At 35.1% G+C, this 19,388-nt stretch overlaps 1 protein-coding gene across 1 annotated transcript; it reads right to left on the bottom strand.

Moving 5' to 3' along the window:
• Window positions 1-257: 257 nt before the first annotated feature.
• LOC149895391 (uncharacterized) lies at window positions 258-16,131 on the bottom strand. Its single transcript, XM_090118724.1, has 9 exons — window positions 14,807-16,131; window positions 14,277-14,452; window positions 13,334-13,421; window positions 11,568-11,614; window positions 8,203-8,416; window positions 7,230-7,402; window positions 2,983-3,133; window positions 1,970-2,112; window positions 258-401 (listed from the first exon to the last, which is right to left on the bottom strand). The coding sequence occupies exons 1-9, from the start codon at window positions 14,928-14,930 to the stop codon at window positions 282-284; spliced, it is 1,236 nt and encodes a 411-aa protein (XP_089974850.1). The 5' UTR covers window positions 14,931-16,131; the 3' UTR covers window positions 258-281.
• Between the last annotated feature and the right edge of the window lie 3,257 nt (window positions 16,132-19,388).

Here is a 19,388-nt window from a genome sequence, read left to right as displayed (position 1 = left end):
TTAGCACCCACGAATTTACCAGCAACGCCCAAAAAATGACCGCTTTTTTCTAAATGCAATATATGTAACCAAAAAAGTAGTTTTTACAATTTTTGTCTGTCTTTTTCGGCTAATCTCTGGAACGGCTGTATCGATTTTAACGTGACTTTCACTGACAGATAACCGATGTGATGAGGAGTAAGTTTGGTTACATTATTCTGATATTTCATAACGTCTAGGATTAAAGGGAAAAACTCAAAATAAATAAAAAAAACAAATATTGATAACATTTTATTTAAACCTCACACACCACCAAACCGATTGCGATACTGTTCGCTATATAAAAGATTGACTGTCTGTCTGTCTGCGTCCGTGAGCACCGTCGTGTGACCCATAGACATGGTACGTTGCCATTGGTGATCCTGGAACATAAGAAAATAACGTTTAAAAAATTATCTATACTAACCAATAATATTATAAAGCTGAAGAATTTGTTTGTTTGAAAGCACTAATCTCAAGAACTACTGGAAGAAAAATGACAATAATAACTTTTTAAACGGACTATATTACGGAAATATAACGACAAGTTATAGACTACAGGCCCATGTTGAAAAAATTATGGGTCATTTGACCCACCACCTGACCTATCTAGAATGATATAAGAGCATAAAATAATAAGATTCAGCACTATGACGTCACTCGTAAGCTGTCCACCTGAGTGCAGATGAGAATTCGAAAGTTCAGGTAGAGATTTTCTCCCCTTGTCTCCATGATTTTTGTACGGCGTTGCGGAATAATGGCTTAAAAGCAGTATAGAAATAGTATGACACAGATGCCGTACAAAAATGGTGGTCCACAAAGTCGGAATTTATTTTTATTTTTCGACAGTTGCCGGGGTAAATTTGGTCATTTGATTTTGTACGGCATCTGTGTTATACTATTTCTATACTACTTTTAATCAATTATTCCGCAACGCCGTACAAAAATCATGGAGACAAGGGGAGAAAATCTCTACCTGAACTTTCGAATTCTCATCTGCACTCAGGTGGACAGCTTACAAGTGACGTCATAGTGCTGAATCTTATTATTTTATGCTCTTATATCGTTCTAGATAGGTCACCTGGTGGGTCAAATGACCCATAATTTTTTCAACACAGGCCTGTAGTCTATTAAATACATAATGTAAATGTCAATCTATTTAAAAATCATGTATACTGTAATCTAGAATAGAACAAAAGAGTATAAACTTGTTTTGTATCAATCCATACTATTATAATATTATAAATGCGAAAGTAGCTCTGTCTGTTACTCAATCACGCCTTAACTACTGAACCAATTTGCATGAAATTTGGTATGGAGATATTTTGATACCCGAGAAAGGACATAGGCTACTTTTTATCCCGGGAAAATGACGCAATCCCGGAAATCCCACGGGAACGGGAACTATGCGGGTTTTTCTTTTATTGCGAAATATGTACCACGGGCGAAGGACCTCTAGTATTGTATAATTACCAACCAAGAAATATAGTTAAATTAAGAAAACATGTAACTAACTCATTTATGAAGAAATTGTTCTTATCTATAGTAATATTATAAAGCTGAAGAATTGTTTGTTGAACTACTGGTCCGATATACGGTCCGGTATAGACTTATAGCCTTCCTCGATAAATGGGCTATCTAACACCGAAAGATTTTTTCAAATCGGACCAGTAGTTCCTTTAATTAGCGCGTTCAAACAAACAAACTCTTCAGCTTTATAATATGTATTAGTCTAAATCCATACTAATATTATAAATGCGAAAGTAACTCTGTCTGTCTGTCTGTTACTCAATCACGCCTTAACTAGTGAACCAATTTGCATGAAATTCGGTATAGAGATATTTTGATACCCGAGAAAGGATAGGTTTTATCCCGGAAATCCTACGGGAACGGGTTTTTCTTTGAAAACGCGGGCGAAGCCGCGGGCGGAAAGCTAGTAAGCTATAATCACCTGTATAGGTTGTACAGTGCTAGCTCCGAGCTCACAAGCACTGCACATATAATTCGCCGGCGCATGAGTGACACTCATAAAATCGTATGGAATGTGAGCCAGCCATGATTCTTCTGGAGCCCGCTCTAGATAATGCGCTTTACCTGACAAATATTAAAAATATAATGTAATACAGTTTTAAACTAACGCAGGCTTTAGTTTCTACAAATATACAGGATGTCCCACCGTTGGTATACTAAGCACAAAGGAAATTATAGTTTGAGTTAGTAGTATAAAAAAAAAAAATTTAAAATTCCAGACGCATTTTTTTTTCAAATATTTGAATTCTTAAAACTCTATCTGAACATCCCTAATAAGCAACCCGCCACCCGCACGTGAGCTATCGTTTAAGATTATGTTTTCATAGACAAAACAGACATAAGCGAAGCGGTATATGCCGGCTGCGCGAAGCTAGAGAAAACATGGATATTAAGGAATTATTTAGCAAACAATTTTTGACGTAATTTTGTTCCATCAATCAAACCAAACAGAATCCTCGGCAGTAGTATCATCTAGTTTGATATATTTTATTTTATAGATTTGATCTTGACGAATTTATTATTATTAATTGATTGAAATTTGAATGTATTAATGTGTAAAGATATCATTGATAATTTAATTTGAACTTTAAAAAATTTTTTGCACGCCATTTTACAATGGCAGTATATGTGTATAAATATTGTATATTAACACCTTTGTATGACCATATGCATGCAAATAAACTGATTTGATTTGATTTGATTTGACGTATCATCTGACTCTACACGTATCATCTAATAGAAGATTGGTAATTTTGCTTTATGGGGTATAAAGCAAAATTACTCTTAAAATATAGAAGAAGAATATTTACATTTTTTGAAAAAAAATAAAAAAAAAAGTATCATGCTGTGTTTCTTTAAACATTTTGCTTTATACACCCTCTTAACACCCGCACACACACACACGCACGCACGCATGCACACAACAATAATTACCATCCAACACGTTGTTCCAATTCACAGTAATATAGCTATCTCTATCGAAGCGATTCGACGTCATGTGCACACCGAGGGCTCGCATTAGATTATTGATCGTATGTGCAGTATGGCCGGCCGCTCCATGCACCATGGATGACAGTTTTATCGTCTACAACAAGATATATCATTATTATTCCATTGAAAAGTTACATTTGGGGTTGCATTTTTTAGAGGACGCAATTTTATTTTTTTGATGTGTAGGGTTCAGTATGAAGCTATCACCAAGTTTGTGGGGTCGCCACCCATGTCCCACGGCCGCCATCTTGAAAATAGCGGTTGATATGGTTTTTACGATATATCTCTTTAACTATTTATTTGATAAAAAAAAATGTTAACATTGTTTGTTGCAAATTAAATTCTCTACAACTTTGGTCCAGTAACTTTTTGTGGTAGAACTGTAAATAAAAAAGTTATAAGCGAAAATGTTCAGAAATTAGAGATATTTATATTTTTCAATAAAACTTTTTTTATCATTTTACGAAGAAATGATATCAGACCATTATTGTAGATTGTTTTTTGAGGAACAACTTTTATATACAACATTTTTTCATTAAGTAAATACCTAAGATTTTACAGCGCTCCGAAGTGAGTACTATTTTTCAGTACTCTTAACTATACAGTATACATATATTATGTGTATACTAATAATAATTTGTCATCAGTAATTGTTTTTAATAATTAATAATTAATTTAGCAATATTATTAATAATTAATTATTGACTGAACTGACTTGAAGTCTGGAAGCGCGTTTTTTTTACGTCCAAAAGTAGGGCTGAAATGTTCTGCAGTGTGCTTCCATTGTTCTGGAGTCTGGGAAAAGAGCAAATAGCCATTATATGTATAGTTAGGAGTACTGAAAAATAGTACTCACTTCAGAGCGCTGTAAAACCTTAGCTATTGACGTAATGAAAAAATGTTGTATATAAAAGTTGTTCCTCGAAAAACAATTTACAAAAATGGTCTGATATCATTTCTTCGTAAAATGATAAAAAAAAGTTTTATTGAAAAATATAAAAAGCTCTAATTTCTGAACGTTTTCGCTTATAACTTTTTTATTTATAGTTCTACCAAAATGTTACTGGACAAAAGTTGTAGAAAATTTAATTTGCAACAAATAATGCTAACAATTTTTTTTATCAGATAAATAGTTTAAGAGATATATCGTAAAAACCATTTCAACCGCTATTTTCAAGATGGCGGCCGTGGGACAAGGGTGGCAACCCCACAAACTTGGTTTTAGCTACTCACTGACCCCCCCTACACATCAAAAACATAAAATTGCGTCCTCTAAAAAATGCAAGGTTAGGCCTAAAAAATGTAACATTTCAATGGAGTATATAAGAAATTACACGTGAGGCCGAGTTAACCCTTAAATGCATGATGATGTATAATATATACATCGGTGTTTTCGTCCTTAAATAATTTCTAAACGGTAACTCAAATACAGTATTTTTTACTTATAATAGGTCTGGTGTTAAAAATATTTATCGAATACAATCACAGTTTTTGTAAATATCAGCGGCATAATTGTGATGTAGAAATACATCAGTATGCAAAATCGGCAACAAAAAGTTTTATTGACGGTATAATATATATTTTTTATTTTTGACTTATTTGTATACAGATACATAATATATTCATACGAATTTTATGATTTTTTATCCAGAATGTCCCGTAAAGTGGCAGGTAAGACATAGAACAACTTCTGGCAGCTTTAGAAGATGGAAATATTTCTGTGGATGGCTTGGAAGATGAAAGTGAAGATGAAGAAACCTTTTTCGCTAATGCAAGAGAAATTATTCAAGAGTTGGAAGACGAGGATGCAGAGGACCATGAAGATCCTACCTATAGTGATCCACCACTAGTACAAGATTTGCCTGGCCCATCAAGTCAAACTATTATTTCATTACCCATGCAAAAAGGTCATCAACAATATGTAGAGTTTGCTAAGAGGAAACTCGTTTGGAAAAAAGACAGTTTGTTGTTTGACGAATCGAAAATAATTCACCAACCAAGCACAACAGACTCTGCTATAACTGAACTTGATACACCATATAAATGTTTTTTGCACTACTTCACACCTGAGTTTCTTCAAAAAATTGTTGATGAAACTAACTTATATGCAGTACAGAAAAACCCTGCAGTATCTTTCAATATTACTGTTGGGGAGTTAAAAAAATTCATAGGTACATATTCTTTTATTTATGTCAAGTGGAGCAATTCCCTAGTGTACGCTCATACTGGCATTCCGAGTTTGGGTACGATCCTGTAAAGAGCGCGATGCCTGTAAATCGGTTTGAGATGATTAGGAGCTACTTACATTTCAACGATAACAATAAACATCTTCCGCGAGACGATTCCGATCACGATCGCCTTCATCATAAGATTCGGCCGGTGATAGAACAGCTAAATACGACATTTTCATCAGTTGCAATAGAACAACGACTTTCTATTGATGAGCAGATATGTTCCACTAAAATTGCACATTTCCTGAAGCAATATTTACCAAATAAGACTCACAAATGGGGCTATAAAGCGCGTCACACACGGTGAAGATACTATAATATTTTATCTTAAGATACGGTAATATTTTATATTATAGTATCTTAAGGTATCGGGTATCAGCGTTCTGACCATCATTTTTCTTTTTGTCATTGCGTACTAAGACCCCTGTAGAACCGCCATCCTGTTACAAATGACCCACAAAATTAAGGGTCAAAAACAAGTTGAGCGAATTTAAAATGCTCCTTGAAGCTAATTGGCAATGGGAAATTTCGTCAAACGCAGAAAAATCTCGAAAACAAAAGCTCATGACTAAGCCGCAGATTATGCCAGTTGATGAAGATATTAAGAAATTAATAATAAAAATCCATGAACTGGAAGAAACTTATCTATTGTCAATTATGAAAATCTGTGTGAGGTAACAATTGCACATATAATACTTCTAGATCGAAAGCGAAGTGGAGATGTTGGTGAATCCGAATTACAGTACTATTTGACAAAATACCATTGGAGGTGCTAGAATCACTAGATGATAAGCAAAAGAAAGCCATGTCAGACCTGGATATTTTTCAAATACCGGGAAAACGAGAGAGGTAGAACGGTGCCCGTGCTGCTAACGAAAATAATGAATAGAAATATTGATATACTAGTACTACTGAGTATTAGTTTGAATGTAATAAGAATGAACTGCGATTCTACACAACTGCCTAATTGATGTAGGTAGTTGATAACAAATCACAGCAAGTCAACGACTATTAATAAAGTGAGAGTAGTTGGGTCAAACGTCTTTGTTATAAACAACGTACGATTCGTACGAATGCGCCACGATTCAAAGGAAAGCGGCAATTTATAATTTTCGACAGCTAAACATGTTTTGACAGGAAATAGTGACAACTATTCATCCACAAAAAAATTAAATCAAAAGTTACGTCTAACAATCTTAATATACAGGGTGTCCCACTGTTGGTATACTAAGCTCAAAGGAGGTTATAGTTTTGCATACGCTGACTACGTAAAAAATACTTATAAAATTCCAGACGCAGTTTTTTTTCAAATAGATGAATTCTTAAATCTCTATGTGTACACCCATAACAAGCAACCCGCCCAGATTTGCTACCAGCATGTGAAGCACGTTTAAGATTATGTTTTCATAGACAAAATGCTCACATTAGCGAAGCGGTATATGCCGGTTGCGCGAAGCTAGAGAAGAAAACATGGATTTTCAGGAAAAATTTAGCAAAAAATTTTTGACGTAATTTTGTTGTTTAAGTATTTTTTACGTAATCAGTGTATGCAAGACTCCAAGACCCTTCGCGCATATTATACCAATAGTGGGACACCCTGTATATAAATCTCGTGTCACAATGTTTGTCCTCAATGGACTCCTAAACCACTTAACCGATTATAATAAAATTCGCACACCATGTGCAGTTCGATCCAACTTGAGAGATAGGATAGTTTAAACATGTAGGTACCACGGGCGAAGCCGGGGCGGACCGCTAGTATATTATATGTAAAAAAATAAAAACTAGAACAGTTGTTCTTCTTATGTATGTGCTGTGGAACAAAGTAGATGTTATGGCACAAGGATCAGAAATAAAATTGAAATGCCATTTTACCGGTTAGCTAAAGTTAAAAATACATTTATGGTTAACTTTTGCAACATAATTACTCGTATAAATGAAAAAGAAGTAACCGTTCACCTGGTTTCCTTCTTGCACACCAAACGCAGGACCATCTTCTCCAGACTTACCGAACCATAGCAAATTCTTCGGGGCTAGTATTTTGTCGTTCTTTACTTCTTGGAAAACGACGTACGTGGCTAGTTCAATGGTAGTCATAGCGTGAGACAGTATGTCATGGTCTGCGGTACCGCCTTTTCGAAAAAAAACTTCTATTAGTGCTTATCCACCAATAATGTGCGAGTATTTTGTAAATAACCAATAGTATCGCTTCACGCTAAACGCTTCAAACTTCAAACTAAATGAAGCGATATGATTGGTTCTTTTCAAACACATTTTTCGAAATACACGATTATTAATAGAAAATTATTTTTGTCGTGATATAGTTGAAGACAAAATTGTTAAAGTAGGTACTGTATTTGCCATCAGCTAATATGCCAGCCTTAATGCCAGCTGACATTTTAACTGAAAGTTTATGTTCAGAAAAATATTATTTTATGTGTCGCCTAGGCATAGTTCGTATTGATTTTTATAAATAGTTTCATGAATCATACGATAAGTGGGGTTGTTTGTATCGTCAATGCCATAGATTGTAAACTAGTAGCGCCCTCTAACCAAATGAATGTAGTACGGTTTGAAATACAGTTCAGGGGCCCCTATTATAACAACATATTTCCAGACAATTTACGCCGTGAATGATGCCTGGCAAATTCATATTATGAACGGAATAACCAGCCATGGTTAATGATCTTATTATATGAATTTGCCAGTCAGTTCAATTCACGGCGTAAACTGACTGGAAATAAGAGGTCATAATACAGCCCCAGTTCTTGTCTGTTACTCGCATATTAAATTTATTACACTAGTGCATTGCACCATTTTTTCTCAAATGAATTCTGAACTGTAACTAAATATTGACGTGCTCAATCATCACCAAAAAATCTATTGCAAAGTATCAAATTGTTTCCCCTCATGACATTAGCATAGAACTTACGTAATTCATCATCAATGCCATATAACAAGATGCCCAGTGGCCACACTTTATCCTTATAGTAATTCATATTATCAGCGCTCAATACTGCTGTATCATCATCATCATTTCGTCTTCTAGGTAAGAAGGTCTTGTCATCAGAACCACATTCTTGATGATAATGCGTATTGATGTAATCTCGTTCTGATTGAGATAATAGAGTGCTTGTGTCTCTGTCCTTTAAATCAATGTTAAGTTCTTTATGACTCTAAGAGCGTATACGCACTATGCGGGTAGCCGCATTGCGGGTGGCCGTCCGGCTGACCGCAATCACAATTATGTATGTAATATTCATTTCTATGCGCACTGCGATGCGGCTACCGCAGACCGCACAGTGCGCATAGAAATGAATATTACGTACTACGTGACCAAGCCAACTAGACCCTTTTCAACTGTGACGTCACCCGCCCATGTCTCGGGTACAGATAGCAAAAAAAATATATTAATAATATCACTGTTCGCTCTCCGCTATGAATAGTCTTATTTTTCCCCATTTCGAGGGCTGTCTATGAATAACAGCACAGTAAAAACTTAAACAAATAACAACGAAAAACTTAACAGTCAACAACAAGCTTTAACGATTAATAATAAAAAGTACAGAAATAACTAGCGATGCGAAACGTACGAATGCGTCGATGCTGCGAACCGTACTAAGGCGAACGCGGTACCTGAGGCGGTAAGCGGGCGGGGAGGCCGCATTCCACCCGAGCGTCTAGTTGGCTTGGTCGAATAATACATAATTGTGCTTGCGGTCAGCCGGACGGCTACCCGCAATGCGGCTACCCGCATAGTGCGTATACGCTCTAAGATCTATAGGAATATAGGTCTACCAGAATCTGATGGCATATTTATATTTCAAAAATACGAGATTTTCATGTGGCAACTTTATTTGACAACTATCAAATTAGTTGTCAAATTATTTGTGTTGATGATTAATTTTTAGGATTTTGTCTTCAAAATCTTCAAAATGTCCATAAAACCGCTGCGATCACAAGCAAGAGGTGTTGTTTACAATGTGTATAGAAAAATATTCGATGAAGAAGGGTCAAACACATCACAATTTTCAATTTTAAAGCGCGTGAAAGATTTTATTGCTAAGTTGGACTTACCCGGTTTTGATACTTTAATTTAAAAATGTTATAAATAGGTAACTATAATATTGTTTGTTGATTAAAATATAATTTTATGAAAACTTATAACAGATTCGGCTATTTGTCAAGTCCAAGGTGTACAAGTCAATTTTATAATGTGTTAATACTTACGAAAATAAACATGATTTTATTTTATTATTGTTTTATTTTATAAAAAATTATAAACAATCGTTAAATATACCTAGTAAATAAGTTTTGATCTTCATTATCATTACATCCATATTTTCACATGCCATAATTATATACATATATTCAAATATAGGTATGTGTAAATACATAATATTATTATGTATTTTAGAAAAGTAATATGTATATTATACATGTAATAAGTACCTAGATAATAATACGTGGATATCTCATTATTAAATACAGTATTATCCACTTGTGTAATGTGACTCATGATATTGAGGACAAAATAAAAAATACGCAGTATCAAGATCGTTCAGTCCATTTTCCCTAGGGTTGCACACTCTAAATTTTGATTTCCCTAATTGCCATCAGATTCTGGTTTACCTATATATTACTTAACAGCTGTCGTCCGCGTGGTTCAAAAGTTATCATGCACAGAACAGTAAAAACAGATATAAGTGCGATGTGGGCGTGGCCCACGTGTCACTCGTAGGGTAAGATCACCTTACTCGCTCTCAGTTGTGCGCAGAAAAATATTCGAGTCAGTTGTCAACTTTCAAACCTTTTTTGCATATTTATTCATTAATTAGGTCGTGCTGTTCGGTATTAGAGTGCAAAAATGGTAGCAGACGAAATAATATCAGCAATGGAGGCATTTCATACCATTGGTCTTATTTTTATTTATTTTACATATATTTTATGTTATAACTTCGCTTGTCGTTATTTGTCAAAATTGTATACAAATATCTAGTCAAAATGAACCTTAATCCGTAAGAAATTAGTACTATTATAGATTGAACAGCAAACAAGACTTTCTGGAATATTATTGCAATAAACAAACGAATGTCGCTTTATAATGCTTGTGGCGCATATCGACAGTATCGATACTTTAGAAAAGACAAACATTATAAATATTAAATTTTATTTTATTTTTCCTTAGCTTTCATTTGTCCAATTTATTTATAGATTTCCCAAAGAGGCTAATTTAAAAGAGAAATGGATAAATGCAACGTGACGAGTTAACTGGATGCCGAACAGCACTAAGCAGTCTAACAAAGGCCACCGATACAGCAAACCTACAGCAGTTCCAAGATTTAAAATAATGCATATTTTCTGTTTGTATTTTGTAAATATAGATTAATACTATTCTATTCCGTTTTTTATTTAATAATAATAATATAAAAAGACGTACTTAGTAGTAATAAACATACTCCAAAATGTGACACATTATACTATACTCATATAATAGAAATAAAAAAAAATACACAAAAAATATTTATTTGTGAATTATCGATAACAAGGCTGACGACATCCCTCAGAGCATAGCATCAGATAAATATCAAGTTAATGTCATTAATGTTGAGTGACACAAATTTCAACCTTATCTCTATGTGTTGAGGTTCAAAGTTATATCTATCGAAAACTAACGCCCTCTGTTGTGGAGTAGCTGAATGTTTTCGAATTTGGAATTTCTGTGCAATGAGAAACAAAACATCTAATATACCTAGGGATGTTATACTAAAATAAACCGTAACATGGTGCGTTAGGGTACATATTGAAATGCTGAATTTATAACCTAAGTCAGTTTTTACTCAAATTAAGCTGACCAATCAAAGGCATAGTTTACTTGTAGTGTACTGTATAACTATCGGTTTAAATGTGTGGGTTTGGCGACACTGGTTTTCATACTAATTATGACATTAGCACTTCTATTTGTTTTCAATGTTCTGTGTTATCATAGTACTTTTTCATACGACATTATTTAATCACCTTGTGATGCCTTCATCATAGTGGTTATTTTTATGGCAAATTTCAGCCTGATCGGTCCAGTAGTTTCGGCTTTGTGTTGATAGATCAGTCCACCATTGAATGTATAGTGGTCGTTAGTAATTAATTAAAATTAGACAATTAGGATTAGAGCGTTAAGTTGAATTTTCGTTTATTTTTCTAATTTGATAATTCTACAGATGCAATTGGTTAAAAAACGAAAGCGGCATTTCCAAAAGCTTGAAACGTTTGAAGGCATGGTAATAGTATAGGTATACTTACTTTCATTTGAAATTTCTTGACCAAATCGTAACTGTTCACTGGCGAAACTGAAATTTATATGTAAAATATATATCTGTCCCTGTGCTTACTCTGCCAAACATAAAAATATACAGGGTGACTGGTAATTCGACGTGATCCTTCAAAGGGGTTATACTAGAGGTCATTTGCAACAAATTAAGTCCAGTTAACCAGGGGTCAAAAATGGATGGTTATTGAGCTATGACGGTTTTTATATTACTACTATTTTATAAACATAATAAAATACAACTCGACCAAGCTAAGTTTGCACCTCGTTGGAATGCGTTTTTGTGTAAGTATATTTAAATGTATAATATAACTAGATTTCCGCCCGCGGCTTCGCCCGCGTTTGCAAAGGAAAACCCGCATAGTTCCCGTTCCCGTGGGATTTCCGGGATAAAAACTATCCTATGTGTTAATCCAAGTTACCCTCTATATGTGTGCTAAATTTCATTGAAATCGGTTCAGTAGTTTTTACGTGAAAGAGTAACAAACATCCATACATCGATACATTCATACATCCTTACAAACTTTCGCCTTTATAATATAATATATTAGAATAGAATGTTAAAAACAATAAATGCAAAGTAAAATCTAACAAACATTTGTTTACTTTTTTTAAGTCATAGCAAATCTGCAAATAAAGGCAATTTGAATTTGAATCCTTTTTTGCATACCGTAACGTCGGTGTGACGTAATCGACGCGAGGTGCAAACTTAGCTTGGTCGAGTTGTAGTACGAGTACCATTCTACTTAAAATATTCATAATAACTTTTTCACATCAAATCCAAACTTACAAAACATTACAGAAAACGTTTCCATGATTAATTAGTTTATTAATCTTAAAACAAACTTTTTCTTGCTCTTGTTACATAAAATATAAATAAAGACTTTAAACAATAAACCTTATTGTTTTATTTAACCCATGACCTTTCCTTCTTAGTACCTACCTAGTGTAGGTAACACATACAACCTTATCATGTAGGTATCACAAGTTAACTTGAGCAATAAATCTATACTAATACTAGCGGTCCGCCCAGGCTTCGCCCGTGGTACATATGAAAAATAGATGTTGGCCGATTCTCAGACTTACCCGATATGCACAGAAAATTTCATGCGAATCGGTCCACCCGTTTCGGAGGAGAATGCAGACTAACATTGTGACACGAGAATTTTATATATAAGATTTTATATATAAGATTATAAGGCTGAAGTTTGTTTGAACGTGCTAATCTCAGAAACTTACTGGTCCGATTTCAAAAATTCTTTCGGTGTTAGATAGCCCATTTATCGAGGAAGGCTATAGGCTTTATTTCATCACGCTAAAACCAACAGGTGCAGAGCAATGCGGGTGAAACCGCGCGGCACAGCTAGTCTTATAATAAAATTAACAAATGAATCAATTACCACCTTCCTTTCATGCGTATTCACACACACATTTTACGTTTTTATGGTTATTTATTAGAATTTAGAACCCTTACCGTCGCCGCACACGAGCCACGGGCCACAGCCACAAACGCCGCCACGAGAAGCTAGAAGCGTGTAGCGTGTGGCCGCCATAGGCGTCCCGCGTCATTCGTCAACCGTGTGCGGCGAGTCCATATAAAATGTATGAAAAGTGCAGGAAATATGCCGGTGGCGGCGTTTTGTGGCCGGTGGCCAGTGGCCCGTGCGCGTTGACCTTTTATATTCATAACTAAGACAGAACAACGTCTGTCGGGTTGCTAAAATTATAAAATGTGACTTACCAATGTTCTCAATACTGGCTTTAATCATGTCATAAACTATTCGAGCTATATCACGCTGGTTCACACATTTATATCCAATCGGCATGAGCTGGAACACATTATCTAATGCTGGCCATACACCATACTTCCTATCGTCCATTCGGCATGACGCTACCGATTGGATCAGTTAGAACTGACCATGTGTGGGAGTGGATTGGCATTATGGTATGGCACACATGGTCAGTTCTAACTGATCCAATCGGTAGCGTCATGCCGAATGGACGATAGGAAGTATGGTGTATGGCCAGCATTACAGATGCATTATTCATGCTGTTTTACTGATCGATTTTCTTTAAGGCGCGTTTCCATCTGCAAGAAATGTCCGACAGTCTGTCTGACAGCAGCTTGCAAGTCAAGGCCCGCCGTTTCCACCTGCAAGTAGACTTGAAAGCTGCTGTTAGACATACTGCCGGACATTTCTTGCGGAAATTTCTTGCAAATAGAAAGGCGGCCTAAGAACCAGTAGGTGATAAGTGTCCGAGACATTTTATTTTCTGCTCCACCGGGAATCGAACCCAGGACCCTCGGTTTTGCGCGTCCGCGTCAACCAACCAACCAAGACAACCACTGTACCAAGAAGGCGGTCGAATGTAAAAATGAGGAGGCTCTCTATTCAACTGCATTAAACTGGCTTAACCTTTACCAATGCGAGTGATGCCGCGGACGGAAATAGTCCTACTTTTTTATATTATTAATGCGAAAGTTTTGAGGATGGATAGATGTTTGTTACTCTTTCACGCAAATACTTGTGAACCGATTACAATGAAATTTGGTATGTAGGTAGCTGTAGACCCAGAATATGGCACAGGATGCTTTTTATCCCGGAAATCCCACAAGAACGGGAACTATGCTGGCTTTTCATTAAAAACGCGTTCAAATCTAGCTAAATATAATAACAACTCACCACAACACTCTTAGAATAATCGTACACGTTTGGTGGGCACGTTTTCAATCTATCTGGATTGCTGATAAACAGAATGTTATCACTTGTATTATTTAAAGTAGTCATAAAAAACTTCAGGCACGTTTCCTCTTGAATCTTTGAAAATGTGGACACAATCTCATCTTGCGAGTGTAGATCTTTAATAGAAATAGAAAATAAAATTATAAATGCGTGAGGATGGATGCATGTGTATGTGTATGTATGATTGTTAGTTACTCTTTCACGCAAATACTACCTACTGAACCGATTACAATGCAATTTAGAGGGTAACTTGGATTACATAGATACACATAGGATAGGTTTTATCCCGGAAATCCTACGGGAACGGCAACTATGCGGGTTTTTCTTTGACAATGCAGGCGAAGCCGCGGGCGGAATGCTAGTTAATTTATATGTATAAAATCGCCGATATAAAATACTAAATTAAAATAAAACACATTTATCCAATACCGCGGGCGGAAAGCTAGTCAAATATAAATAATAACACTCACCATAATCTTTATTATTTATCGTATAGTGAATTACTCCCCCTTTCCATAATGCATAGCTAAAATGAAATAGTACAAAAAATATACAACAACGAGTGCTCATATCGTCGAACAAATGTGAAGTCATAAAACTGCAATACCTACTTTATTATGTTATTGTTATTTATAGCTTTTTATATTATCCAATTCTGTGAAAGGACGTTTATCTATGCAACATATATGTACATGTATTTATTTATTAGAAATACAAACGTTTCTTTACAGTGTTTAATTAATTATTAATCACAGACTTATTATATTCTTCTAAGGGCCGATTTTTCAATGCTTGGATAAAACTTATTCGTCGAATAATGTATAAAACTACCATTTTAAAAACGTATTCTAATTGCCCGTACAGTTTACGTGACATTTTAATATTATCGTGTTATATCGGCCCTTAATGTAACAAACAATTATAGGTATTCACAACATGCTTTTAATTATTGTGTACTCTACATCGAGAAGAGAAAAAACGACATTACATTATAAAGAGAACAAAGGCAAATGTATATAATAAAAAAAAAGACGTGTGGCACTCGGGGACTGCCGCGGTAAAGCTATTGCATAGCATGCCTTCAAGCCACACCCCCGAGCCCGTCGGAGTGGGGAGCGTGAGGTTTTTTCGTTACGGAATTTCTCGATTCGGTCCCCGCGCTCAAGGCCCGCGATAGAAGCTATGCAATAGCTTAAAAAATAGTTGCGTCTCATTACTAACACATAATAACTATAATAAATTGATATTTTGGTAAGGCTAAGAATATAATATAATTTTTTATAACTACATGCTATCCATTATGCTTACATACGAACAATTTATAACAAATATAACATGTAGTAATCTAATGTTAGTGTTGTATTCGGATATGTATCGTTTTATTATATTGAGACGTATCACGTAACTTTTGGCTAGCCGCACACACGCAATAGGTAATATTGTCAACATAATTTACGTAGTTATACATCCAAAACCCGCTGAATCCATATTTTAGTAGTATACCTAAATATTAATACTTGCAACAATGTATCCACTTTGTAATAATTGTTATGATTTGTAAGGTGATGACGGAGAATCGCCCACTCAACCGTCGCGACGACATCCCTAATCATTTCTAGGAAGACGCGATCTCCAGATCGTGGTATTGTTTAAAGATATAATAAATCAGTTACACACTAACCATCTTATTGCACAGACCTTAATTAAATTCATTTAAATTAAAATATCTTTTTTTTAAAAGACATCCCGCGGTCGCTGGAGCTTGTCTGGCGCAGCCAGTAGCCATTTCCAACGATACGGTCGAAATCCACATATTCAGTAATCCTTATATTACTGTCTTCGTGCAAAAACTCCAAACTCAGTTTTACGCGAATATCTAAGTAAAAGGACTGTCTATACGCAGATGCGAAAATTCCGAACCAAATAAATTCGTCAAGTGGTCGTGTGAAAGTGTCGTGCAGTGTGTGTAACTCAGGAAGAATGCAGACGAGCAGCTTGTGAGTAAACCTTTTCACTTCCCTGTTTTGTCTCATTTTCCACAATTTCCAATCAGCATCATTGGACCATATGTTAGGTTATATTATTATTTATCTATATAATGTACCTATACGTAGGGCTTTGCAAGCTTAGAGGAGGTGAGAGAGCGCCAATATGCGTAGAGCAGCGACGCGCGTCACACGTTGTCAAATTGTGAATATTATATAACTTATGTGAAGAATACTAATAAAAGTGTTATTTGAAGTATTTGCTGGTTTGATTGAAGCTGAAGAATCCTGCTGGAAATGGGAATCGAATCAAGAACGATCATTCACTGAAATAAAGAAATTGCTTGTGGAACGACCACTATTGGCATTGTATGACCCAAAAGCAGAAACTCAATTACACACTGATGCGAGTAAGGAAGGGGTAGCGGGTATTTTACTTCAATACAATGAAAAGGGTGTTTTGCAGCCGGTTTCTTACTTTAGTCGTAAAACAAACGCTTATGAACGTAAATTGCATTCGTACGAACTTGAGACTCTTGCGGTAGTTGCCTCTTTGAATAGGTTCAGAGTATATTTGCTGGGTATACCGTTCAAAATACTGACGGATTGTAATGCGGTCCGATCCACGTTAGTCAAACGGGACTTAATCCCGCGTATCGTTCGTTGGTGGATCCAATTACAAGAATATGACTGCACTATAGAATATAGACAGGGGGTACAAATGGCTCATGTAGATGCACTGAGTAGAAATCCCATAGATGAGAATGAGATTAATATGAGTTGTATTAGTAATTACATTACTTTTAAGTTTCTTTATCGCAATCATACGATTTTTGTAATAGCATGGGGGGTCCCGCCATCTTGACATTCATCTGATAGGATGATGATACCTTATTATGAACTTTTGTTACTTCTTTTTCAGGAGGAAGTAGAAAAGAATAACTGGAGCTCCTGGACTCCAAAAGTTTTAAAAACAAAAACGTCAAATACATTGTCATTTGTCAGCAAATAAAGAAAACAATCCATCAACTTGGTTGCATCGACGTAGGCCGAAGACTTCTTTGCAGGATAAAGTCCTGCAAAGTAAATTAGAATTAATAGAGACGATGAAAAGATCTACCCAAACAGACGCTGCTCTTAAATAATTAATTTTACAAGAACAGCTAAAACAAGAAAAATTGAAAACTGAAAAGTTACAACTTGAAGTTGAAACATTAAAAAAAAAACCTTGATTAATTAAGAGACAGCTTAGTTTTTCAAATTTTGTATTAAATTAAAGTATTTTAGCTGTACAAAGATTATAAGTAATAAATAATAAATTCTGTATTTTGTAATTTTATTTATTGCTTTAGTACATAGTTATGTTATTAGTTAATAAATCAATGCAAATTATGGGATATATGTAAACTCTTAAAATAATTATTTATCAGCATTGAAAAATTGAAAAAAATTACATTTTTTCCGCTTACATTGCAAACGCAGGCTGAACCCTACGAGTTTTATCAAAATAATGTACTAAGTTTTATACACATTGAAAAGGTCTACAGAAAAGTCCGCGATGGTATATGTCTATCTCTTATGGATAACCCACAATAACTTTTTATTGTCATTTACTTTTTACGACAAGTAATGGCTAATTTTCGATGCGATTTTAACCAATACAGCATTAATCCTTAACCAATTAAATACCTTGAATACATTGTTCATTTAATATAGATCTATATGACCCTTTACACCGTATGATTTAAGTGAATATTTTCGAAGATATTACAGATTTAAAAATTGCGGGACGTAGTGTTTGCGGCGGTACCGGCCGGCCGCCCGGCAGGAGCGGGCCGCTATGTTTTTAAATATTATACAACGTTCACAGTTTTTCTGTAGTGTATTTAGTATCAGCATTGCACCCGTGCGAAGCCGGGGCGGGTCGCTAGTAAATTATAAAAGGGAGTCCTTAAAATTGATTCCGCGGGAAATATTAAATATCATACCTAAATATGACGGCAGCGAAAGCTTACTGAACTTATTTATAGCAAAAATCGAATATGTGATAAGAAATAAAAGCGAAGGAAATAGGAGTCAAAACGAATACTTATTTCACGCAATAGCAAGTAGGTTAGGTTAGAAACATCAAGATTTCGTGTCTTCGTTTTTTTGTTGGTCCAAATGTTGTGAACCTGAACACTTGTTTATAAAATTTATAGCTTCTCATGACGGTAACTTTAGTGTTATTACAAAAAAGTTAAACAGACGTTTAACACATGTTTATCAAATAGCAAATTACCTAATAAGATGGTTCTTTCACCGCCTTTATTCATAATTTATGTTTTCTTTTTCAGCTAAAATGGTCGTTAAAAAATGGAATCAGATAAGAGACAGCCGGAAGAAGAGTTTAAATGCGAAAAAGAAAATAAATAAATCTGCTGCAGTTAATACCAAAAAATACCGTTATCACGACCAGTTGTATTAAAAAAAAATATGGATCCGGCTGAAACACAAGACAGTGGCGGTAACAAAGCTACAAATATTGAAGAGGGTGATACGGAAATTTCTATCCAAAATGAAGCTAGTGAAAATGAACCTACTATCGAACATGGAAGTCCAGGACAAGAAAATCCCGAAGGTGGTGCTAAACGACTTAAGAGAAGTGTAAGGCAAGGCAGAGGCTTTCTGTAATGGATCAAAAAATGGCGATTGATCACCAGATGAAAAGTCAGCCGAATACGCAGAATGGAGATCGTAACTTGTCATTTTTTTAAGTTTACTTCCTAAACTAGCTTCACTCAACGATGATCAAATATTACAATTTCAAGCAGGTTTATTATAAGTTTTTTGCAAAATATAAAAAGCCCCTACATTAAAAGATGGTTCCGAACATTGGCCAAAATTTGGTGGTTCACTCCGGTGCTAATACCCTAAATGCAAAGGGCATTCCACAATATCGTGCACTAATGGGGTAAATATTATAATAATAAAAACAATAATTGTTTTCTTAATTATCACCAAGAATAAGTGTACAAATAAATAGGTAATAAAGAAATAAAACAGTTGTTTTTATTTTGTACTGAGC

Source organism: Colias eurytheme, chromosome 31, assembly GCF_061535395.1.
Source record: "Colias eurytheme isolate Ceu_HAF_F1 chromosome 31, ilColEury1 Martin Lab GWU primary, whole genome shotgun sequence".
NCBI lineage: Eukaryota > Metazoa > Arthropoda > Insecta > Lepidoptera > Pieridae > Colias > Colias eurytheme.
This window is presented reverse-complemented; position numbering and strand designations above follow the sequence as displayed.